General features: G+C 42.2%; 3 protein-coding genes and 1 long non-coding RNA gene across 5 annotated transcripts; 1 reads left to right on the forward strand and 3 right to left on the reverse strand.

Moving 5' to 3' along the window:
* Positions 1-13: 13 nt before the first annotated feature.
* gstz1 (glutathione S-transferase zeta 1) lies at positions 14-2,840 on the reverse strand. Of its 2 annotated transcripts, none has more exons than XM_033642754.2 (9): positions 2,643-2,840; positions 2,262-2,313; positions 2,115-2,182; positions 1,467-1,547; positions 1,247-1,372; positions 736-811; positions 585-637; positions 456-505; positions 14-209 (listed from the first exon to the last, which is right to left on the reverse strand). In XM_033642754.2, the coding sequence occupies exons 1-9, from the start codon at positions 2,670-2,672 to the stop codon at positions 83-85; spliced, it is 663 nt and encodes a 220-aa protein (XP_033498645.1). In that variant the 5' UTR covers positions 2,673-2,840; the 3' UTR covers positions 14-82. The 2 variants fall into 2 exon arrangements, with proteins under 2 accessions (XP_033498645.1, XP_033498646.1); XM_033642755.2 differs by lacking the exon at positions 2,643-2,840 and adding an exon at positions 2,403-2,521.
* A 217-nt stretch (positions 2,841-3,057) lies between these two features.
* Positions 3,058-12,662, forward strand: aldh6a1 (aldehyde dehydrogenase 6 family, member A1). The gene is made up of 12 exons (XM_033642751.2): positions 3,058-3,210; positions 3,754-3,795; positions 3,914-3,988; positions 4,586-4,747; positions 5,463-5,541; positions 5,916-6,218; positions 8,154-8,275; positions 10,078-10,267; positions 10,769-10,950; positions 11,047-11,226; positions 12,104-12,202; positions 12,292-12,662. The coding sequence occupies exons 1-12, from the start codon at positions 3,172-3,174 to the stop codon at positions 12,394-12,396; spliced, it is 1,578 nt and encodes a 525-aa protein (XP_033498642.2). The 5' UTR covers positions 3,058-3,171; the 3' UTR covers positions 12,397-12,662.
* A 704-nt stretch (positions 12,663-13,366) lies between these two features.
* LOC144466961 (uncharacterized) lies at positions 13,367-13,696 on the reverse strand. Its single transcript, XR_013493352.1, has 2 exons — positions 13,620-13,696; positions 13,367-13,429 (listed from the first exon to the last, which is right to left on the reverse strand). It is a non-coding gene; the product is annotated as an uncharacterized LOC144466961 (long non-coding RNA).
* Positions 13,697-14,431: 735 nt separating this feature from the next.
* On the reverse strand, positions 14,432-21,888 carry bbof1a (basal body orientation factor 1a). Its single transcript, XM_033642752.2, has 9 exons — positions 21,747-21,888; positions 21,414-21,666; positions 21,262-21,327; positions 18,621-18,764; positions 18,460-18,540; positions 18,209-18,279; positions 16,257-16,401; positions 15,195-15,688; positions 14,432-14,576 (listed from the first exon to the last, which is right to left on the reverse strand). Exons 1-9 carry the CDS (start codon positions 21,788-21,790, stop codon positions 14,468-14,470), a joined length of 1,407 nt encoding a protein of 468 aa, XP_033498643.2. The 5' UTR covers positions 21,791-21,888; the 3' UTR covers positions 14,432-14,467.
* Between the last annotated feature and the right edge of the window lie 2,287 nt (positions 21,889-24,175).

Raw genomic sequence — 24,175 nt, forward strand, 5'->3', positions numbered from 1 at the left:
AACACTATAACGATTATTTTCCAAGTGTTTTATTTAACAATGTACAATGTTGCATGGCTGTCTCTGAAGCTGCTGAGTTGTTCTATGCACGCAGGTCGGCAGGTGTGTCTGGCTGGCAAGACGGGCTGCTCACTTTGAAAGCTTCAATTTCAAGTAAGGTTTGATTTAACCTTTTGATAGTTGGATACTGCCCGACGTCCACTTTGAACCTGTAGAGATTAAAGGCATAGACAGGTCATGCTTCTTTGTATAGGGTGTTTAAAGTTCAGTGGGTTGGGCATAGCATGCGGCTTCATGTATACGAAAAGGGTAAAAAAAAAAAACCATGCTATACACGATATAACAATCAAGTACAAAATGCCATGACATTCACACTAATCTCTTCTTTTTCAGGCTGACGGATTATTAATGTGGTATTTATGTTGCAGATTTTTATTAAATGCCTGATTACGTACCTCTCTGCATTGTAGACTTGTGGCACCAGACAGATGTCTGCCATGGATATCTTAAAAAGTGAGTAATGAGTCAGATAAAAAGTCTCTGCTGTTTAATACACTGTTACAATTTATAGTCGTGCCTCTTACCTCATCACCGACACAATATTTCCCTGCTGTTTGCTTCAGAATGGGCTCAAGAGCTGGAAGAGAAAGGTGCACATAAATCATAAAGGATGTCTAGTGATGATGTCTTAGACTAAAACTGGATGTATAATGGAGAAGATTGGCCTCCACTTACCTTGAAAGCCACGTTCAATGAAGTGCTGAGCCCACTGCACCTTTTCGGCTCCTATTTTCTGAATCACGTACAAATTCTGAAACAACCAGGAATTAATTAAAATAGTGAAGTTGCATAGATTTTCATATCCTCCTATCACACCTGAATTTGCAACCTGCAATACCTGCTTGAGCTGTCTGCTTCAGTTTGGCTGTAATCATTGAGGGTGTTTTCACACTTAGTCCTTTTCAGCTGTCTAAACGGACTCAGAGTGGTGACTCAGCATTTTTTGCGCATATGTCAACGCTCCAAGAAAACTCAGACCCCTCTGAAGACAAGGTGGTCTGAGTTTGGTTCGTTTTAAGTCCATGGTACAGTCCAGAAAGAGTCCTCTTTCAAATGAACTGATAATGTGAATACAAAACGAGCGGAGTCCCTTTTCTGTTGGTCCACTTTTTGGCGCACTTTAGGACTGGGTTCGGTTCGTTTAAAAGGACTCTGTGAAAAAACCCTAAGACTGTGCTGTTCTCACCTGCAGAGGCTGTATCCCAGAGGCAATGACATCACTTATCATCCGGACCTGGGCACGTTTCTTTGGGTCTACTGGGAGAAGCCGAGGCCCTGGCCTGGTCTCGTCGATGTACTGGATCACTGCCAGCTGCAAGGGCAAGAGACCATTTTCATAAGTTTTAAGTGGGTTAACTAAAATCTGGTTTTGTGGGATTACGTGGGTGAAGAGTTTGGGGACTCACTGACTGAGAGAGGGTGATGCCATCAATTTCGACTGCGGGTACTTGTTGCATGGGGTTCAGTGCCTTGTACTGTTCAGTAAGCTGCACAGAGAACTTTTGTGAGATGAATACAGGACTTACACTGACTGCCTCGTGCTAATTACAGGGTTCCCACATGTTTTCATGGACACACTTTAAAAACTTTGTCATGACTTTTCAAGGGCCTTTCCAAATGGTCATTACTGTATGAAAATTAATCGGCAACCTTTTCCAATCTCTAATAGTTGGTTGTATTTATATTCACTTCAAATACAGGCACAGTCATATAAGTACTTAGTGTGCATCAGTCTGGCACTGTCTTTCAAGCATGAGGGAAAACAGTGTGTTCTTCATGCATTTGATTAAAAACTAATTTCCAGATGCAAGTGTGGGGAAAAAACACTGCTGCAACATAAGAATGTAAGCATATGTTTTTTAAGCCTTGGGAGCAGATGTATAAAGTCATCTATGGATGATTTCTGAAACTGTTTCATTACACATCAAAATTCCATGGCTTCTCCAGGCCTGGAAAATGAGATTGTGAAATTCCATTACTGTGGCAACCCTGTAATTATCATACACAGTATGACATGCCTGCACTGATATTGATCATGTGGATCTATACTGTACCTGCTGACCTCCATCTTTTATTAGATTGACTGGAGCCTGGTCATATTCGATACCTTTGAGAGCAAAAGCTGGTGCACAGAAAGTCAATTAGCAAATAGTTTGCATCAAAATAACAGCTAAATAGTAAACTACTGTGGCATGACTTACCAATGCGGACCCTCCAGGAGCAGGAACTTCTGAAGTACCCATGAAGAACAGGCTGCACAGAAAAACAAAATACAACACGTTCAGTCCATTTGGAAACATCACAATGTCCTTCTGCATAGTCAGCCTTCCTTGTGTCTTCACCTTGGTTTGGGTTGCCATAGCTTTTGGGCTCCAGTTTTTACTCAACTAGACTGAATCAACTATTGCAGAAAGTTTTTCTACAGTTTAACAGTCTCATCATCCTCCAGCAGCCAATAGGATGAGCCCCTAAAATCCCTCCTACCTACTCTTTGTTCCATGACTAAGCAACATCTGGCCTTCATATGGTTCACATTAGGTGCACACACACTTAGCAAACAGCTAACAGTGTTGTTACAGTACCTTGGTGAGGGAAGCTAAGGACAAGTGCATTGTTGTGGCTGTGATAACGTTATCGCTTTTATTGTTAGGATAAGTTATGTTGCTTGCTCAAAGAGACGTCGACAATGTCCAGCATTTCCCTCTTAATGTCTTCGACGTTGACTATATGGACATAGCTCCGCTTGTAGACACAAATCTCTGCCTGAATGAAGCTAGCTTTTCTCAATTTTAACAGAGCTGTTCGTCAACGGTTGCATAATTTACAGCCAATTTGGCAAGTCTTTCAGCCAATGATTACTCGAGTTCAACGGCGAAGGCGGGATCATCTAAAACCTCACTTAGCGATTGGATAGAATGCACATACGTTGACCAATCAGACTGCGTTCTTCATGGGTGTGCGGACATGGAGCCAATAGCAAACCTCTGATTTCCTTAGAGCCCGCCCACAGGTAATACATTTCTATGAGGGCGATATCTAGATGCTGTCGTCAGCTGGTCGCCGTCCCAACTACGGAGTTGTACATATCAAGTACACAGCAACATTTCCACCATGGCGACGACAGCATTAAGATCAGTGCTGAAGGCAAAGGTAAGATTAAAGTGTTTTAAACTCTCCTCAGTTACAAATGGCGCAGGCAGGTTTGACAGCTCACATTGTTTACAAAGTCAATGTGTCATGTGTTACAGAATTTAGGTCTGGGCTGCTTCACACAGTGTTTTATGTTTTTGACAGATTGACTCAACATCTCTTATATTAATAGGATATAGTATGTGACTGTTGGCTTTGTAATAAGACACCATCCTTTATGAGATGATTTATAGTATGAAGCAGTGACCTACTTCAACTATTATGTGTCCTAATATACTCTAAAACAATGAGAAAACTTCTCACTGGACTGCACTCATTCTCCAGTCCACACTGGTCAGCTTGACTTTGTCACCTTCAGGCCCTTTGCATGACTCCACACTTTGCAGTTGCTGATTAATCTTGCAGGCCTACAGGCTGCAACTGGACACAGCTTAGTTTAGTGCATTTAATGTCTTACAAAGTCTGCAAAGCAAAGCTTCAAATGTTGTTTTTGGATAGATGGATAATATTTACTGCATTTGATGATTCCTTTCTTTCTTTCAGGTCCCATTTAAAGTTAGCCGCATGTGCTACTCCTCCTCAGTGGTGAGTTGAGGACACTGTAAACTTAATTGTCAGTCTATTACACTTAAATCAAATGTCATGCATGGATAGTTAGACAGCTGACTAAATGCAGATGTAACGTCACATCTCTCCCCCACAGCCCACAACCAAGCTGTTCATCGATGGGAAGTTTGTTGAATCCAAGACGTCTGAATGGCTGGATATTCACAATCCTGTAAGTACTCCAACTGGGCTGGATTTCCAAACAGTGCACTTTTTTTTAGCTAGGTTAGGCATATCCTGCTAGCTGGAAGGCTTCTTGATGCTACGCAGTTATTTGGCAGCTCTGACATGGTTCAGAGCATATTAAAATTCTGGAGTCGCTCAACCTGTTACCTGTTACATAATGCTTAGGAATGCACCTGTTGAAAACCTGTGTCTGGATGAACAAAGTGTGCAGATTCACTGTACCTTTCATAAAGTATTGACACATCAGAATTAAAACAGTGTAAGATAAATCAAATAACTGCAAAATAACTAAATGTCAAGGGGAAATATTACTGAAACCTCAGCTACACTTGGATAATAAGTAATAACCATACAATCATAAATGTTTTCTGAAAGATCGAATGTGGAAATCCTGTTTTTTTGTATCTGATAAACTCTGACCTGCAGACTGAAGAGAGTCCATGTCTCAGTTAAACATCTGCTAGGATTCACTTGTTACCTAACGCTTGGTGAACTCAAACAGCCCCTGCTGATTAAACTAGAGTTAGCGCATTGATGTAAATTGACTCAACCTCATGGCTCCTTTTTGTTTCCTTTTCTACAGGCCACCAACGAGGTGATCAGCCGTGTACCCAAAGCCACCCAGGAGGAGATGTTGGCTGCCGTGGACTCGTGCTCAAGAGCCTTTCGCTCCTGGTCGGAGACCTCCATCTTGACTCGACAGCAGGTCTTTCTGCGCTATCAGCAGCTTATCAAGGACAACATTGTAAGTCAAAGGGTCAGAAAGTGTAAGGTGCAACTGAAAACAAGTTTACTATTTAGTTCTGTTCAACTTGATTTTATTAACTTAAACAACTGTATCCTTTTTGCAAATCAGCTATTTAAACTTTTTCCACATTCATTTAGAGTTTGCTGTTTACATTTGATACTGAAGTTGTCAAAGTATCGATACTTTTTGAATACCATGTGTTTGAATTGATACTATCTCCATTAAGTATACACTCAATGGGGCACCCACTAGCTCACCTGGTGGGGCAGGCGCCCCATGTGCGTGGACTGTGTCCTTGCTGCAGCGGCCACAGGTTCAATTCCAGCCCACAGCCCTTTGCTGCATGTCATTCCCCCGCTGTCTCCCCCTTCCACACTACAGCTGTCCCATCAAATAAAGGCAAAAAGCCCCACAAAATCTTTAAAAAATGATATACCCAATAGTATCAAAAGCACATAAGATATTAAAAAAACAAATCTGCAATCAGATTTTCAACCCAAGGCTGCACAGATGAACCAATAGTGTGGGAATCAACAGAGGCCCCATAATATAATATTATCCCAATACAATGTTTTTGAGATTTAAAATGAAAACTGACTATTGTGATAACATATCTTGCAATAAATACTGAAATACTAAAACTCTAGTTCATATTCTATTAAATCCAAAGCTGAGAACAAATGACTGACTTGAAGCTTGTCTTGTGTTTCAGAAAGAACTCGCCAAATCCATCACAGTGGAACAGGGCAAGACCCTCGCCGATGCAGAGGGGGACGTGTTCAGAGGATTGCGTAAGTTTATCTTGCTCACACATGTGCGCGCACACCTTTACAAAGTGCAACAAATAGGTAAACGTTTGCATGTTATGCAGGCCTTTACTTTGTGGTTGCAGGGATAGTTAATGAGTTATACTAAAGCGGAACAAAGGGCTTTCTTCATGAAGCCCTTGAATGATGATTGCCACTGATGATCGCTGTTCCTTGAACCTTTCACCTATATTGTAGGAAGGGAACTACTGTTTTGAGACCGATATAAAAACATCAGACTCAGCTGTCTTTTTTCCCACCGCTATCAATTCATAGTTTGACACATCTGCAGACAACCCCAAAACAAAAGGACAAATTAACTTCTGCGTTGTATGTTTTGTTTCTGTCTTTATTTGCAGAGGTCGTGGAGCACGCCTGCAGCATCACCTCTCTGATGCTGGGTGAAACCCTGCCCTCCATCACCAAGGACATGGACACCTACACCTACCGCCTGCCTCTTGGGGTGTGTGCTGGCATCGCCCCCTTCAACTTCCCTGCCATGATCCCTCTTTGGATGTTCCCCATGGGCATGGTGTGCGGCAACACCTACCTGCTGAAGCCATCGGAGCGGGTGCCAGGTTGCGCCATGCTGCTGGCCAAGATGCTGCAGGATGCCGGTGCGCCAGACGGGACGCTTAATGTCATCCATGGCCAACACGCTGGTGAGTTGGTCTTTGTGGCATGTAGCTGGTCACTGTCAGAACATTATGTTTTATGTTTGAATCTAATCTGTAGTGTAGATACAAAGCAGCATTTATAGAGAACAAGGAAGGGAATTTATAGGGCCGTATTTACACCAATGACATTGTTGATTCTGCTTATCACTCATACTCTTTATTGATTCCCCTTTTGATTCCTGATCTATTTTCTGTGTAGAAAAAAGTAGGCCTACACAGGTTTTCAGCATCACCACAACTGTTTTTATTATCTCTGAGTCTGAACACAGTGTACGGACATGAGTGAATATTTGTTCAGCGTTCAATTTTATTTGGGTTTATTTGCCTGCCTGCATGGTGCTTATGTTTGTAAGACAGGAAATTTACCCCCCGCTAACAGACGTGGTGCTCAGAACGGAAGCAGTGACATTTGTGCGTAAAAGTGTCAAAAACAGTTAAGCCCATGTTGTGTAGAAAGATGTTTCAGCATATTGCTGGTGTTTCAACCCTTACTTAAAATTTTACAGACATACAAGCAGCACCATTTTCATGTTTCTTAGTTCCTCTCCACCGTGACTCCTCCTTGTTGCAAGTTTCCAGCAGAGTAGACAAATGAGTTTGACCTTTTCTCGTGACGGGGGTGAAGTTCTTGTCCATTAAGCATCAAAATTTATGATGGTAAAATTTGTCTCTGCCATGTGCTGTTGTGGCACAATGACTTTTTTAAAATCAATAGTTGGACACCTTGGTTATATACAATTGTTTGGTTTTGTGTGTAGTTTGTAGCCTTTGTTCCCTCTGACATTCAACTGATCAATACAAATCTATTTTGTAAATCAAACAGGCTAATGACTGGCTACCTATTAAGCTACCACTAAACAACAAAGCTTCTAATCTATTTTTATTAAAACTTTTTTTTTTTTTTATTATTGTTTTCATCTTGACAAAATACATCAGTTTTCATCTGTACCTCTTTGGTATACTTTTGAGGATTGTTGGTTACCACCTGTAAACATGCTTGCAAGCTAAAGTGACAGTGAAAGCCAATTTAATTTAGTTTGTCAATTACACACAGGTCTGAACACACACATGAACAAACTGGACCTATACATGCACTTAAGTGGAGAGATGTCAGAGTGGGCTGCCCATGACAGGTGCTCCGAGCGGTTGGGGGGTTCGGTGCCTTGCTCAGGGGCACCTCGGCAGTGCCCAGGAGGTGAACTGGCACCTCTCCAGCTACCAGTCCACGCTCCATATTTTTTGGTCCGGACGGGGACTTGAACTGGCGACCCTCCGCTTCCCAACCCAAGTCCCTATGGTCTGAGCTACTGCCGCCCCAATCCCAGATTCACTCTTGTTTGGCGTTGCACCTCAATATATTTGTCTTTTTTTGCCACTGTCTCTCTTGGATGTCTGCTGCTTACAGTCCTTTTTATAAAGCCCCAACCTCACCTGAGCACTGTGGGGTACACGCTCATAAATTTCCCAATCACAGAAAATAATTACAAATAAATAAATAAATACAGGCAGAGGGCAGAGTCTCTGCAGAAAAATACATTGCCACACACTACTACCGAGTCATTTGTGATGATTCAGAGGGATTACTTCTGTATAAGTCTACATTGTTTTGCTTCAGTACGTTGTTGCATGTAATAAAATTAAGCAATGAGGCCCATCACAAATTGTTAAAGCACAAGATTTCATGTTAAAATGACTCACTTAGTGATGGTGTGCAAGAGCAAGCTCATCTTAGCATTTGTTAACCTTTACTCAGCAAATGTCCTCTTTTGTTACTTCATAACTGGCCACTATCTACATAAATGACAGTTTATAAAATTGTCTTTTGTCAAGGTATTTGAAATATCAGTGATTATCAGTTACTTTGGTTGATTATTGGATGTCTGCGCTAATACAATTTCTGTAACTGTCTTCTTGCCACAGCTGTGAATTTCATCTGTGACCATCCGGCCATCAGAGCAATCAGCTTTGTTGGCTCAAATCAAGCTGGGGAGTACATTTACGAGAGGGGCTCTAAAAATGGCAAGAGGGTTCAGTCCAACATGGTGAGTGTAAAATGAGAAATCAACATTTCTCATCATGTCATTTTAATTGACCGTCTGGAAACCTGGGTTGTCATCAAGGACACTGCACTTAGCTGGTTTTATTCCTACCTTTTAGATAGAACTTTTGCAGTCACCATAGGTAATTACACATCCTCGAAAACTCAGATTACCTGTGGTGTACCGAAAGGTTCAATTTTAGGTCCAATTTTATTTTCTATTTATATGCTTCCGCTCGGTCAGATCATCCGCCGCCACAACGTGTCTTTCCATTGCTATGCGGACAATACACAGATATACCTCCCGCTGAGACTGGATGACCCAAGAAGCCTAGCTGCTGTGTTAGATTGTCTCAACGATATCAACTGTTGGATGGCCCAAAACTTTCTTCAACTCAGTAACTCCAAATCCGAAATCATACTGTTCACTCTGCCAACCTCCACCAGTCCCATTGGAAAATAGCCTTGGTCCCCTGTCCGTTATCCGCAGCCAGAAACTTAGGAGTAATATTCGATCCAGACCTCAACTTCCAACCTCATATCAATAAAGTTGTCCAGTCCTGCTTCCATCAGTTAAGAACTATCTCCAAAATCAAACCCATGCTCCCACATTCTGACTTAGAAAAAATAATCCACGCATTCATCTTCTCCAGACTCGATTACTGTAACTCACTCCCCTCTGGCATAAACCATAAATCACTTTCCCCCCTCCAACTGGTCCAGAACGCAGCAGCTAGGCTTCTGACTGGTTTTAACAGACAGCATCACATCACCCCAATCCTGGCTTCCCTCCATTGGCTACCTGTGCATTTTAGAATTGATTTTAAGATTTTACTGATCACTTATAAAGCCCGTCTGGGTCTGGCCCCAAGTTACATAGCAGAAATGTTGACCCCATATGAGCCAGTACGCAGCCTTAGATCCTCGGGCAGGGCCCTCCTGGCCGTTCCAAAGTCGAGACTTAAATCTAGAGGCGGCCGCGCTTTTTCCACCAGGGCCCCTCGACTTTGGAATGACCTGCCTGAGGAGATAAGGCTTGCAGAATCAGTAACATCTTTTAAATCTCTTCTTAAAACCCATTTTTATAGACTCGCCTTTATGTGATGTCGTCTTTTTCTTTTTATTTGTTCTTTTTGTTTATTCTTTTTATTTATTTTATTCTATTCCTTTTAATTGTTTATTCTTTGTTATTCTATTGTCATTATGCAATGTTGTCTTTTTATCCTTCTAGTCGTTTGTTTCTAGTATTTAGAAATAATAGTTTTATTGCCTTTATTGTTCTTATCTCTTTTAACATTCTGTCTTATCATTCTGTCTGTTTTGCGTAACTTTACCTTTTTTGACTCTCTTGCTATAGATATTCTTGCGTTTGCTTTGTTTGTCAAAGCACTTTGTAAACTTTTGTTTTTAAAGGTGCTATATAAATAAAGTTACTATTATTTTTTATTAATAACGTGTAAGTGTCTTACACTTCCTGTAAATGTCCAGAAGGTGGCAGCATTGGCCAAGAGATTCACAAGGTTCTCGCTCCTCCTCACTGCCAGCTGTACAGATGCGAGAAGGTGCACAGCAGAGCCTGCAGCTGTGCATCACTGTTCAAGTTATAAATGTTCCATCTGTTTATATCGGTTTGCATCCATCAATCGTCTCTTTTACATGCACTAAAATGTGGAACAGATTAACTATATAAAACTTGTAGGTTGTTTGTATGTACCTCCCTGATACTATGTTCTCACTTGTGACGAACCAGCTGCTGTAATGGTGAGATCAAACAGCAGAAGGCTAACCACTTCTCTTGTACTGCAGGGAGCCAAGAACCATGGTGTGGTGATGCCTGATGCCAACAAAGAGAACACTCTGAACCAGCTTGTGGGGGCAGCTTTCGGGGCAGCGGGACAGCGCTGCATGGCTTTGTCCACAGCCATCTTGGTGGGCGAAGCACGGAATTGGCTGCCGGAGCTGGTGGAGCGCTCCAAGGCTCTGCGCGTGAACGCAGGTACCGCGCCCCGTCACCCCACCCTTCACCTCGGGCTCTCCTGAACCCCTTTTCCTCAAGGGCCTTTGGTTTAGTCATGCCGTGGCCACCCACGCCGCCCTAACCACACCTCTCGCCTTTTGCCCTGTTGTAACTTCACATTGGAGTCAGCTGGGAGCGAGGGCTCGTTGAGTCAGCCCTGTTGCAAATTTGTGGCCAGATCTGCGGCCCAAGACTAAATGGTGGTTCAGAGAATCAAATCCTTTTGAGAAGGGAAGTTGATGTGGAGTAAAATAGAGAATGATTATCCCTGTTTAAAGAGATACGGGCTCTCATTTCTGCAGCGCACAGGAAACCCATAAGTACCCATTTTTGAGGGAGTGCCTCAGGGTGCCCCTTGTCCCAGCTTCTGCGTTTTTGTGGCAAAAGACGTATGTGAATGTCAGTGCCAGTAATGTGCTCACATCATGTGAGTGCCATTGTATGTAACCTTATAGCTGGTTGTTTTTGGGGCCCTGCTAGGAGACCAGCCTGGTGCAGACGTGGGACCTCTGATCTCTCCGCAGGCCAAGGAGAGAGTCTGCAGCTTGGTGCAGAGTGGCGTGGACGAGGGAGCGAAGGTGCTCCTGGATGGCCGAAACGTCAAGGTCAAGGGTTATGAGAACGGCAACTTTGTGGGTCCCACCATCATCGGCAATGTCACAGTACGTGTTGAACGTCTTTACATGCACATATGTATTTGCATCTGAGCACCATTAACTACTACGTGAAATTAAAATGACACCTTTGTGCTCTCCCAGCCCGAGATGAAGTGCTACACTGAGGAGATCTTCGGGCCTGTGCTGGTTGTTCTCGAGGCAGAAACTCTGGATGACGCCATCAATTTGGTCAACAGGAACCCCTATGGCAACGGCACAGCTATCTTCACCACAAATGGCGCCACTGCACGCAAATACACTCACGAGGTGGACGTGGGCCAGGTTAGTGGCTGCAGCCTCCAAATGTCTTCCTCTGTTTTGGGAGAAAGGGGACATTCACATCCCTCTGTCATGTCTGTGCAGCATCTCAAGTAGGGAGAACATCACATTTCTGTTTGGACACCTTCACACACGTTAAAAAAACAATTATTTTCCATGTCAAGTATAGCCTTATTTGCCCTTAACCTAATATACACACATTCGGCAACCCCCTTCTCTCCACTTCCCCACCAGTCCAGGCTACAAATAGCCACAGCAAATATGTGTCCGTTAAAAGAAAACAGGAGGACATAGAAACATTTTTCCAGGTAGAATTCGATGAGGGGAATCTTAAATTAAGCTCAAAAGGGATTCCTAGGGACCTGTTCAACGTTAAAAGTGGAAATATGGCCAGCTTTTACCCTGTTTGTTTGCCTGTGGAGCCTTAGTTATGCCCTGTGTTTGCTGTTCACATGTCGGGGAATGCTGTGCAGGCCATGTGCTGTACTCCTCTCCAAACCTCGATGCAACAAACATCTACTTTTCCTTTTTTTCCCTCCCTGCACCTTCGCCAAAAGGCCCTCGTGTGTCCAAACCTATTCCCGCTGTTTCAAACATTCTAAACCAACAATGCCAAGCCCCTATTGCCTTCATAACAAAATGTTTTATTTAGTTTTTCTTCCCTGTCATAAGAACATGCTGTGCTTTCAAAACTGCATACATAAGCCACAGGTTTAGCTTTGTTTAGTGAGATCATGTAAGCTTGTTTTTTAAACAGCATGGATATACCACATCTCTCATCAGCTGCATCTTACTCATCATAGCAATTTAGGAACCTAGGGAATTGCTTTACAAAGCTTGCACTTATGGAAATGAAAGGGAAAATACTTGTTTTCTGCAGGTCGGAGTCAATGTTCCCATCCCGGTTCCCCTGCCTATGTTCTCCTTCACTGGATCAAGAGGATCCTTCAGAGGCGACATGAACTTCTACGGAAAACAAGTATGACATAAACAAATGCGTCCTATTGTTGCAGAAATACACAGATGCAGCAGTCGAAGTTGTAAATGTTTTTATTTTGTTCTCCGCAGGGCATCCAGTTCTACACACAGATCAAAACTGTAACGTCACAATGGAAAGCTGAAGACGCCACCCTGAAAAGTCCTGCAGTTACCATGCCCACCATGGGACGCTAAATACTCCAAGTGCTGCTGTTCAGTCTGATAAACCAGAAAACACTCTTCTCCCACATACAAGACAATAACATGTCCAATGTGAATAGTTCATCAACAGAAGTTATTAAATAATACTCCCCCCTTTTAAATACTTGATATTAGATGTATTTATATATAGATACTCTGTAAATGTAAACCACTGTGACCATGATTTTAACAACAGATCTGTACAGCTGAGATGTTACTGGATCAATATCATTTCATCAAATACAACACCAGTATTCAAACTCTTGTGTAATTGCACTTTAGTGGATCTCATCCCCATAAATTGAACACTGCATTGTATTCCACTGATCTAATGATTGCATAGCAGAGTTGGGACCAAGTCATTGTTTTGCAAGTCACAAGAAATCTTTGCACTCGGGTCCCAAGTCAAGACAGGCAAGTCCCAAGTCCTAAACTTTGAGTTTCTAGTTGTAAACGATTCATAATGAGCTCCTCACCTGATGTAAGGCCATTTTATCACTGACCCTGAATATACTTTTTAATGTTTTGGATTGGTGGAACGTATCAGCATTTTTAAGTCAAACGGCTCAAGTCCCAGTGAAGTCACGAGTCATTGATGTCCAATTCCAGTTAATTTTGACTCCCAAGTTGTGTGACTCGAGTCCACACCTCTGTTGCCTAGAGATCTTGTATATTATGTTTTAGTATCAGCACTTTGTGTTTTGTTTTGAGGGAACAGCTCCTTTAAGTGGGTTGTGACCGAATTTAAACAAGTTTCGTGTATGACAGAGTATTCACAAGCCATGTATACATCCATGGTAAGATATTTATGAACACAAACAAACATCTCGCATTCTACTATGCACATGATTGACACCCTGCGGGAAGCGCACAAAGCAGGGGCAAACAATCCAGAGTGTGATGTGCAATGCAGAGGCCGCACAGAGGTCATGTGGTGTGTATATCCGGCCGGCTGTTTGGGTTCGAGGGCAGAACGGACTCAGGCGCCTGGGTGATGAAGGTCGCCGGGGAGAGCTCCTCTCTAATTCTGGAAGACAGTCATCATTATGCAACGCTAAAATGCAACTGTCTGATAAATCACACATAGGCACTCGTGTTCTCACAGCCAAAGGTTTTCCAGCTAAACATGGAATGTGGGACCAATAAATCTGCGCAGGCTTCATAATTGCAAGGATGAGGTACAACTTTTAATCTCGTACATTCCTTTAGTGTCTTACCCGGCAGCTTCGCTGTCAATAAGGCTCTTCTTCTCAGAGGAGGTGGACAAAGCCAGATGTTGGCTGGCTTTCCTATCAGGAAAATACAGAGTTGCAGTTACATACAGAACCTCACAGTGAAAAGCCATGTTTTAGCACACTGGTGTCTATTCACTCAGGCCTGCTGCCTGTCTTGGAAAGGGGGTTACTCTGGGTCAACACGATGCACATGGACTTGGAGGCTGCTAACTGAGTCGCCAAATGTTCTGTGTTATTCTGCCGAACTAGGTGCCAGACCACTGTTAACATGAATATATATCTCCTCTTGCCTGCCATACCCCCATACATTCAGATCCCCTGCACACTGCTTTTTTGAAAATTATGTTACCAGCTGCTCCCTGACCACAAGCGTTCAAAGAAACAAAATAAACTGCTGGTGCACGTGAAGAGGGGCCAATAGGCTGAGAGCAAATCGACGTGACCAGATGTTTGTTTCCAAGCACACGACTCTGCGGCTGGGCCTATTTTTACTATTGTGCCCAGACTCTTTCTTCATTCTTTTTAAGCAGCTGGATGGAAAAGAAAATTGGTTGAAGCCTAACTGATGTTTTATGGTATCCTCTTCTGCTCAGAAAATGGCTGTTTAAAACATTAAAAAGAGGGAGGAGTCACCAGAAGTTCAGCCTGAATTACTGCTTGGTGTCACTGTGCTTTGTTCTTCGGGACGTAATTGATCCACAAGTTTCAGTCCATTTTCAGGCATCACAAATGGATTGCAGAGTATTACTTAGGATGAAGTTGCTGAGTGGTAAACGTGTAACGAGCAAGTCTTGCTGAGACAAACATTACACAGTTATTCAGAGGTTTTATTACCTTTCCCTGCGTCCATTCATTTTAGCAAAGAGTAGTCTGAGCACTTGTTCTTTCTGCTCCCAAGTGAGATCTGAGATTTCAACTTTGCTGTCTGGTTGATGAGTCCTTAAAACAGGTGGATGAAATTAAAATGTATGTTACTCCCTGGAATTGTACACATTCTTTTACATATATTGACTGTATTAAATTGAACCATAAAGAGTGTTAAAAGAATACTTCACCCAGAAAATGATCATATGCGCTCTGCTTGAACAGAGTTCAAATGGGTGCGCATGCCAGGCCGGGCATTAAATGTTTGGCACCATTGTTTTAAAATGTATGGTTTTAGTGAAAATACAGGTGTTTGGGAATTACTGAGCATACGGCTGAATAAATGAGACTTGGATTATACTATACGAGTTGTATAAGAGTTTGTATAGGGTTGTTTTTTTATATAGTTTTACTGTTGGTAAAGGCTGCCCCCCATTTACTTCAATTCATGAAGAATGTTCGCCCTTGTCACCATGGAGGCATGCGAGAAAAGCAATGTTTTCTTCATGAATTCAATCTAACACGTTGAGTGACTGATACACAAATGGTCATTTTGTGGGTGAAGTATTCCTTTAAGGTGAGATGCCCACTGAATTAGCTGCAGGTGTCTTGGTGCTGAAAAACATGAATTAAAAATATCACAAAGACACACACAGCTGTATAAGTCATGGAAATGATGGGAAATGGACCTACCACCTTGCAGCCGCCTCCATGTCTGAGTAGACAGAGTTGGTACTGTGGGGGCTTTTATGAAATGTGCGGATGGGTGGGAATTTGAGTTTTCCTGCTGTGGCTTCCTTCAGCCTCCAGCGATAAGCCTGCACTGCCTCCTTTTTGTATTGCAGCCTGCTGGCCATGATCTCCTGCTTCACCTGAGCCAGTGTCTCATGGAAGAATTGCTCCAGCTCCGTGCGCTGCTCTATGATGGTTTTCGCTAGTCGCTTTATGTGCCCCAATTCCCTCTCCCGCATGGAGAGCACTTTCTGCAGCTTCTCCAGCTCTACCTGGCTGGCCTGGATGCTGACCAGTGTCTTCTCCTTCTCCTTCTTCTCCTCTCGGTCAAGCTCTCCAGCTTTTAGCTCTAGGGCCTGCTCCAGGGAAGCTACCTTGGCCCGCAGTTTAGATAGCTCCTTATTTTGGGCCTCCATCTGAGCTGCATTTTTCTTCACTGTCAACTCAAACGTGTTCTGAGTGAGCAAATAGAAGAGAAAAGTAGTAAAATAAATGACACTGAGCTAACTTTAGAAAAATGCTTTCATTTTCGTGCCAATATACTATAGAGGTGGAACAGATAATGGTTTGTGTGCTAGCCAGTGCCGCTGAGTGAGTGACCAAAGCTTCAACATGGTGGATTTACCCCCTTCATTTACTGTCATCATCAGAGGTAAGATTAATGTGCCCAATATTTATTTGTCTTACAGAACCAGTGCCAGAAACCTGTGAAGGAGAAGCCACTGAATTTGAACCCATACACCAGTGGAAACTCACCGCAACCACTGACCACTGAGAGGCTAGGTAGTAGTCAGGAGATGGGGGGAGAGGGGTAGGAGTCAGACCGCAAGCAAAATAAACAGGGTCAGCACAAGTAAACAACACAAGGGAAAAACCACCTGAAATATATTCTGCACAGGTCTGACAAGTGGTTCATAACTGAAATGAGTGAAAATGACTTTATGAAGATGAATGGTCTCTATCCAAGGACTGCCGGTGCCTAATAGTAACACTGCTGTTTGCTGTCCTTTGGTTCAAACATACCTTGTCCAGTGCCAGGGAGGCATTTTCCTTGACCAATGAATTTGTCAATATCTGCAGGTCCTCTGCCTCCTTAATGTGAAACTTCAGTGCTTCATTGAGACGGACGTTCTCCTTGAACACAGAGTGTGAGGCATCATCCAACTGCCTGAAATTTAACAGGACAAACAAAAAGGCCTCTAAAAAGATTGTCTCTGCTCATGAACACATCCCTATGAATCTCAATTTGATGCCAAACATCTTTGTATGCATTTAAAGGAATAATTCACCCCTCAAATTACTCACCCAGTGTTACCTTTAATATGTGAAGAAAACTTTGTTTTACTTGCATGCCTCCACAGTGAGTTGTACAAGTTGTAGGGGATAGCATCTAACCTAAGGTTGGGTACCCAACTCAGTTCTTTTAAGGGTATACATCGGTACAACGGAGTAGTGATTCTTATGAAATCTGTCTGTGCCAAATGCCGGTACTGAGGGCGCATCTGAGTGAGAACTTCAGGTTTAACAAGCAGGGGAAGTGCTGTGAAGTGCCCCAAAGCTGGGAAACATCCATTGGCTTCCCAGTAAGTCAAAACTATTGCTGCAGCGTCAATCTGCCACAGTAGTTTCAACATCTGGTCTATTTCCTTTTCTAAATTATTATGTTAATAGCCTAGTATCACTGCTAGATGAGCAGACACACACACACACACACAAGTAGACAGACAGACTGAGGATTAGCTCTACATTTAATTAGAAAAGAGCAGAGTCACATTTTAGTCTACTACGTCACCACTGCAACATTAATCAAATTTTTGTCATTACAGAGTAAGTAAAGTACCAACAAAAGTACTGTTGGGTACCGGTGCTGAATTCCAGGTGACAGTATCACTTCAAATATGAACGGTAACCAACCCTACCAACAAAATCAAAACTTCCATTCACAACCTCTCACACAACTTGTGCATTATCATCCAGGTTTATCCAGTCGAATGCTCAGTACTTCCCGAACACATTCATTTTTGCTAAAACTGTAATAATTAAAACAATTCTGTATAAACAGTTTCATGCATGGCTTAGCAGTGAGCCTGTCATGTTTATGCTTAAGTGTTTTAAATCATTATGTTTGAGCAAAAATGCATGTGTTCGACAAGTACTGATCACACAACTGGAGACATGGATTATACCGCACAAGATGTAAGACAGAGTCAGCACATGTTTTGAGACTTCAATTCATACAGAATTTTCTCTGTTTTTGGATTCTTCGTTTAACGCGGAGGCATGCAAGAAAAAAAACCCATTTTTTTCATGAATTCAAAGTAACACAGGGTTGATACACAAATGGTCATTTGGGGGGTGAAGATTTCCTTTAATACTTATTTTAACCAGCATGGAGCGTAAGTCTGAGTTGAATAAAACAAATGCTTTCTTGTATATTTGAAGACTTGTTAATCAGTTATGGTGGTACTGTGACTTCTGATGATGTAGAGCATATCGCACTTTTTTGCTCTCAGTTTCTTGGTTCCCACACATAAAATTACTGGGTCAGTGTACTTGACTTTTAAAGACATGCTGTGTTCAAAATTAAATCAATTACTAAGACTAGGACCAAACCGGCAGGACCACACCAGTATCAATGCTGATGTTTTATGAGCTGTAAAAAAATAACTAAACACAGTGGAGGGGAAATATACATCTTATGGCCTCAAAGGTAATAAACTATGGGCTTCCCTACACGCGTTACACACTCCTCGTCCTGGGGCGGCTGAGGATGTGATCATTGGCTTCAATGATGTACACTATCTGAACATGACCAGCCAGTGTGGTCGAGAAAATAACATTAGTTCTAGTTATATATATATTTATATACATAAACTCTTGTGTGAGTAAATTATTTTTTCTTTGCGTTCTGAGGACATCAAAGAGCAGTGTTAGAATAAAATTAGATTGTAAAGGGACTGCGGAAACACACTCACACAATTGCCTCATTGTGGGCCCTCTCCACCACCACGGTTATCGTTTGCTCGGCTTCCTTCTCCAGGCGATCCTGCGGGGAAATTTGCAAAACTCAATTGATGTTCCACCGAGGACAATATTGAACAGGGGGTCTCGTCTTCACAACTATCTGTTTGACTTTTAAATTAAATCTATTTTACTGTGATTTCACCTCATTATTAGTCAGTATCTTCCAAACTGATTTAAGTAGGATCATTTGACTCGACCATACCTTTTCTTTGAAGAATCTGTACTCCAATTTGTTTAGGTTTTCCCTGTGCTCCTTGTCGGTAACATCCATGTTTTCTCTAATCTACAAAATAAAAAGGTCATGGTCACTGGTTGCATTAACATCCTGACAGTAGGAAACAATACTGTGTGTCTCCCCCTTACATCAATGAGTTCTTGTTCCATCTGGGCTTTCATCTTCTGAAACGCCTCGATTTCCCTCATCCCATCCTGGATCATGTTAAAATCTCTGGATTTCTTTCTGAACAGTTCCTTCATCTCATTGATTTGAATCGTGTAATCATCAACCTGTTGAAACAAACCATAGTAGATACACAGAATAAGAACACATGCTGTATAATAAATGCATGCCTTAACTGTAAAAATGCGCTGTTCAGCTACATACTACAGATTCTGCAAAGTTCCCATAAGTGCAGCTTGTATCAGTCAGGGAAGAAGATTTTCATACCAAAGTTCACACAGGCCATACTCTGTTGCAAACCAACTTCAGCACAGATCAGTCAGGCTAAATACCTCAAGATGCTACTGTGGAAAAGCCAGTCTGAGCAAAAATGTGACAAAATGACCAAAGTCATGAGAGACTAGCAAAACACGCACCCACAAACATGTACATGACGACTAAATGAGAGGTTATCGAGCATCTGATTACAACTTTAGGCCTAATCGTTATTCTTCACATAACTCTGTATATGTTCATCTCCATCAAATCAGGGCACCAGTCTTTATACAAGTTGGTTTGCATCATATGCAATTTTCACCCAGTGTGAAATGATCCACTTCCCAGAAAATATCCCACAGTGTGAATTTCAGGGAAGCCAGAGGGAGCTTGGCTCCTCTTAATAAGACAAGACATCCATCTATTCATTATATGTAACCACTTATCCTAGACAGGGTCGCAGGTGGACTGAAGCCACCTACAAAAACATGATTTGTAAACTTTTGGGTGGTCTCAAAAATACTGACAATATGCTCTTTTTCAATGCATTTCTATTTTTCTGTATCTTCATCATCAAGGATCATGTGTAGAATTAGGCTTTGTAGTCAGCATACAGATAACCTGTGAGGAGGTTTGATGTGGCGGCGTTATGTTTCAAGAACAAAAATTATTGTGGCTGAGTCCATTTTTAAGTGTCTGCCCCAGTGACAGCCCTGGCCTGAGGCGTTTGTTGACACTGTTTGTTTTTGGGTTGTCCCATTCTCAGAAGCACTTCGAGGGAATTTCCTCAAATTTGGCACAAACGTCCACTTGGACTCAAGGATGAACTGATCCGATTTTGGTGGTCAAAGGTCAGTGTGACCTCGCAAAACACGCTTGTGGCCACAGCTTAAGAATTCATACACTAGTTATGACAAATGTTCACACAAATGTCCAATAAGATAAAATGATGAAGTGACATTTTATATCCAAAAGGTCAAAGGTCAACTTCACTGTGACATCATTTTGCAAACACACTTCTCTGTCTGTTAATCCATGCCATAGCTCAGGAGTATTTGGTCAGAGACTGAATTGGTGACACTTATTTTGGGTGCTCATCTTAAAACTGCCAGATGAGATATGTAATCCCTCCAGCATGTTCTGGGTCTGCCGAGGGGCCTCGTACCAGAATCATCACCTTAACATGGTGGAGGGGTTTGCACGTCCCTGTAATCCTGGGGCCTGGTTGGGCGCAGTAACATGGAGCCACAATCAGTTAGTTCTCAACTATTAAATTAATTGTCGACTCATTTGGGTTTGAGTCATTTTTAAGGGGAAAAAAGTCCAAATTCTTCAGTTGCAGCTTCTTAAATGTGATTATTCTCTAGTTCTTTACTCCTCTATGACAGTAAACTGAATATCTGTGGGTTATGGACAACATACGACATTTGAGGACATCATCTTGGGCTTTGAGAAACACTGATCGACATTTTCCCCCATTTTCTGACATTTTTGTAGTCCAAACAATTTATTGACAGTGAAAATAATTGTCAGTTGTAGCCCTAGCTAAGGCAATTTTCTAGATGAGCCATTTTGTCATCTCATAATCAGAAATGGGTCATAAATAGTATGTGTTTAGAGTCGACCACATGATAGTATCCTTTTCCCCTAACTGGACATATATGACAGTTCTACGTCTAAAATAGGGATGTTTCAAGTTGGTCCAGACCAGGCCTCTTTCTTCCCTCCCCAAAAGCTTTTTGGACTCCATTTTACCAGCATGAAGTAAGAGCTGGGAGATGGAAAACAGCTGCTGGCAAAAGCTTTTTTGTACCTTTTTTTGTCTAGTAAAGCCACTCGAATTTTGTCATGTCAGTTTGATCGCTTGATCTTAACTACAAGCAGCAGAGGTCAGTGAGGATAAAAGGAGCCAAATGGGCTTGTTTGGTGTGTGTTATGTAACTTAAACTGGCATTTTAGAGTAAGGATCTGTGTGACATGTGAGGTATGGTTAACACATCAAGACCAGCAGTGTGACTGCCTTTTCCCAAGCAAGCACTTTTAATTTTTCTGTGGCCACTAACACAGATCAAAATAGCATTAGACCATGTAACTCGGAATGTGAGGGTTTGTTTTTTTGTTTTATGGCCGCTTTGTTTGGTTGTTGTTTTCTTACATAATAAACGTCAACATAATTACACACAGGACAGCTGTTAAGACGCAGTGCAGCACATTTTTTAGATGCTACGGGTTTAAGTTGTACATCAGTAAATCACAGTAACTCTACTATGAACACTGAGCATGTTTTGTGAGCCAAAAAAGCTCAAGTTGCATTTCTTTTCTTGTTGCTGTGTTTTGAAATGAACTCACCAGTTTCTTTTGCTCCTCACGTGCACGTGCGTCCTGACTTTTGAGGCTCCTCTGCAGCATATTGATCTGTTAAAATACCTTTGTTGAGTTAATTATTCATTTTACATTGTGTTCATTTAGCTACACATGTAAAACTAAAGTGTCTGCACGACCTTCTCCTCTTTAGCTGCATTTTCTCTCTTCAGGAAACCAGTTATATCGATGGAGTCCTTCTCCGCGCGGTACAGGTGGTCGGTGAGCTCTTGGTTAGCGCGTGCCAACTTGCGGGAAGCCTCGCGGTATTCGCTGAGCGACTGCTCGGAGGCCTTTAACCTCAGCTCCCACAGGGCAGCGTTGGCTTTGGCTTTCTCGATATCAGACTCTTTCTCCGCCTTTGAGTCCTGTTTGCCGTCTTTCTTGCCTACCCTGTGACAAAAGAAAGTAGTTTGAGCTGCAGGTTTGTGCGTCAACGCAATAAAAAGTGTACAAATGCACGTGCATCTTACCCTGCTTTCGCCCTCTTTACTTTGGTGACCTTCTTCTTCGGCATCACTGCTACTGTTAAAATACTAAAACTATAGAAAACTAGCACAGGTAGGCCTAGATGTGTCTGGGATTTCACCAATGTGGCTAACAGGAGAGGTGTCCAGCTTCTGTGTGACCCGCTGAATGTTTGTGTAGTGTTGTTGCCATGGAGACGCTGTATCCGAGGAAAGGTCAAATTTCTTTGCTACAGAACTTCTGGTAACATATTAAAGCCTGCTACTGTATATTTAATACACACAGTTTTAACCTCAAGCTTGTTTGCAAAGCATTTATTGTGTGTAAATCCTGGTGTGGCATTTGATCATCATCTGAAATACATTTAAAAAGTAGGGGAGACCAGGGACAGTTGCAACAGCTCTAAGGGCCGGGTCAAACAGGGGCACTGCACTGCCTTTATTTGTAATTTGAATGCCACTACTAAAAACACACTTGCTGCGCCTTTTTATTGTTGTCAGGCAACCACTCCATCACATCCTTACACTAACCTTCCCATGTAATCAATCTACTGTTTTTTTTCTCTCCACAGTAATTAGTAGCTAAATGGACAGGCTGAGAGGGTACTTGCTTTAGCTGTGAGAGTGAGAGGCTATCAGCAAATAGTTTGTTGGGCACAGGGAAATGTAAATCTTTGTGTATATGGGACCTTAATAAAGAGGGTGGAGCATGGGGAGTACCACCAGCTGGTCCAGGAGCTTCGCCTTGATGATGGCTGTCTCCAGGCATATTTTAGGATGACTCAGGGGCAGTTTGACAACCTGCTGTCTATCGTCGGGCCATGTAGTTTTGGGTATCCAGCAGCTACTACCACCAGTTTCTCCTCCATTGTTTGCCAACTTTAAACTTTAAACTCAAACTGTGGTCTCTCAAATCATCCGAACAAAGAGATGATGTGGGGGCTTTTCCACTCTGAGTTGAAGTTTTTTCAACTTTAGAAGTTTAAAGTGCTCTGGTAGAAACGCTGGGCACCTAGAGTGCAGAAACGCAATGCAAGTCACAACGCAAAAACTGTGAGCATAAAGCTTAATTCTCATCAAAAACAATGACAAAAAAGCCACCTCCAGCTGCTAAAATGCTTTTTGTGTGATCGGGGCCTCATTCTTCCAATTTGGAACATGCTAGAGTAATGATACCACCGATAAACCGAGACAGCCGACTTTAGATTAATTTCCTGTATCTGTGCAAGGAAACTATATGGCGACAGTGATGGCATTTGCGGAGCCAGACTTTGGTGTCAGTTCTGTTGGAGTCAATGAGGAATGCATGGCAAATCACACTCATCATATCTTTGTGATTTCAGCTTTGACTGAAAATCCTTCCACCAGATTAAAAAACAAACAAACACACAACCTGATGTTTACTGACATTTTTTAACTTTATATACACACTCGTTTTTCTGTCTCCATACAGACCATTGCTCTGTCCCTCTGTCCTGTAGAGGCTGAGATGCAGCCCCCCCCCCTTTTGATCTATGTCTCTCTCATGCACCTACTGAATAATTTTCTTTTTCACAAATAATTGAGTCAGTTGAGTCAACAACTGTACCCAGACATGAAGCACATAGGATTAATATTGGGATCTTAACCTGCTAGTAACCTAACATAGAATAAAACAGGCTGTAACACTATACAACATTGCAGCTCTGATGCCAATTTATGATACTGATTAATTTATGTTATGCAATGCATATATGCTCCATGCTCGACTCCTGGCTGTCTGACTGGCTTCAATCTTAGCAACTATTTGGGGAAAGACATGACAGTGTACTCCAGCTGCACAACCAGTCACCCACTTGGCTCTAGCTGTGTTTAAAGACGAATCCTTGTACAGGGGCGGATTAAAGCATCTGGCCTCTTTGAAAGGGGTGTGAGGGGCCTCAGAGAGCCTTCACTGCTTTCTCATAAAAGTTCAGTCTCATAATCAATTTATTAGCCAGTGAGTGGGGGTTGGTTGGCACACTGATTTTGGTGGGGTTAGCTCATATGCCAGTTGTATTTTGAGAGATTAAAACTATTTTGAAAGATTGAAACCAATGTTTTAATTGTTAATTTTTTATTATTATTTTGAATGGTTACTGGCTCTTGTACAATGACAGCTGAGACCAAAAATGTCATCGAAAACGGATGAATGGTTGAATAGCCAGTGGCAAAAGTAATTAGACATTTCTACTGATAAATTGCCAACCAAGCCACTGATGGGACTGGTTGAAACAAATGCATAACATGACTTTAGTCACAAATCATCTAATTTTAGAAATCATTTGTGCACTTTAAAGCATGTATAGTTATAGCGGAGGCCTTAACCTTTCATTTGCTGCTGGTTGGAACATAAATTACGCCAGAGAATTACAGCAGAGAGTAAATAGTGTGCCAACCAACCTCGGGCTCCTCTA

This window comes from Epinephelus lanceolatus, chromosome 15 (assembly GCF_041903045.1).
Source record: "Epinephelus lanceolatus isolate andai-2023 chromosome 15, ASM4190304v1, whole genome shotgun sequence".
Classification (NCBI taxonomy): Eukaryota; Metazoa; Chordata; class Actinopteri; order Perciformes; family Serranidae; genus Epinephelus; species Epinephelus lanceolatus.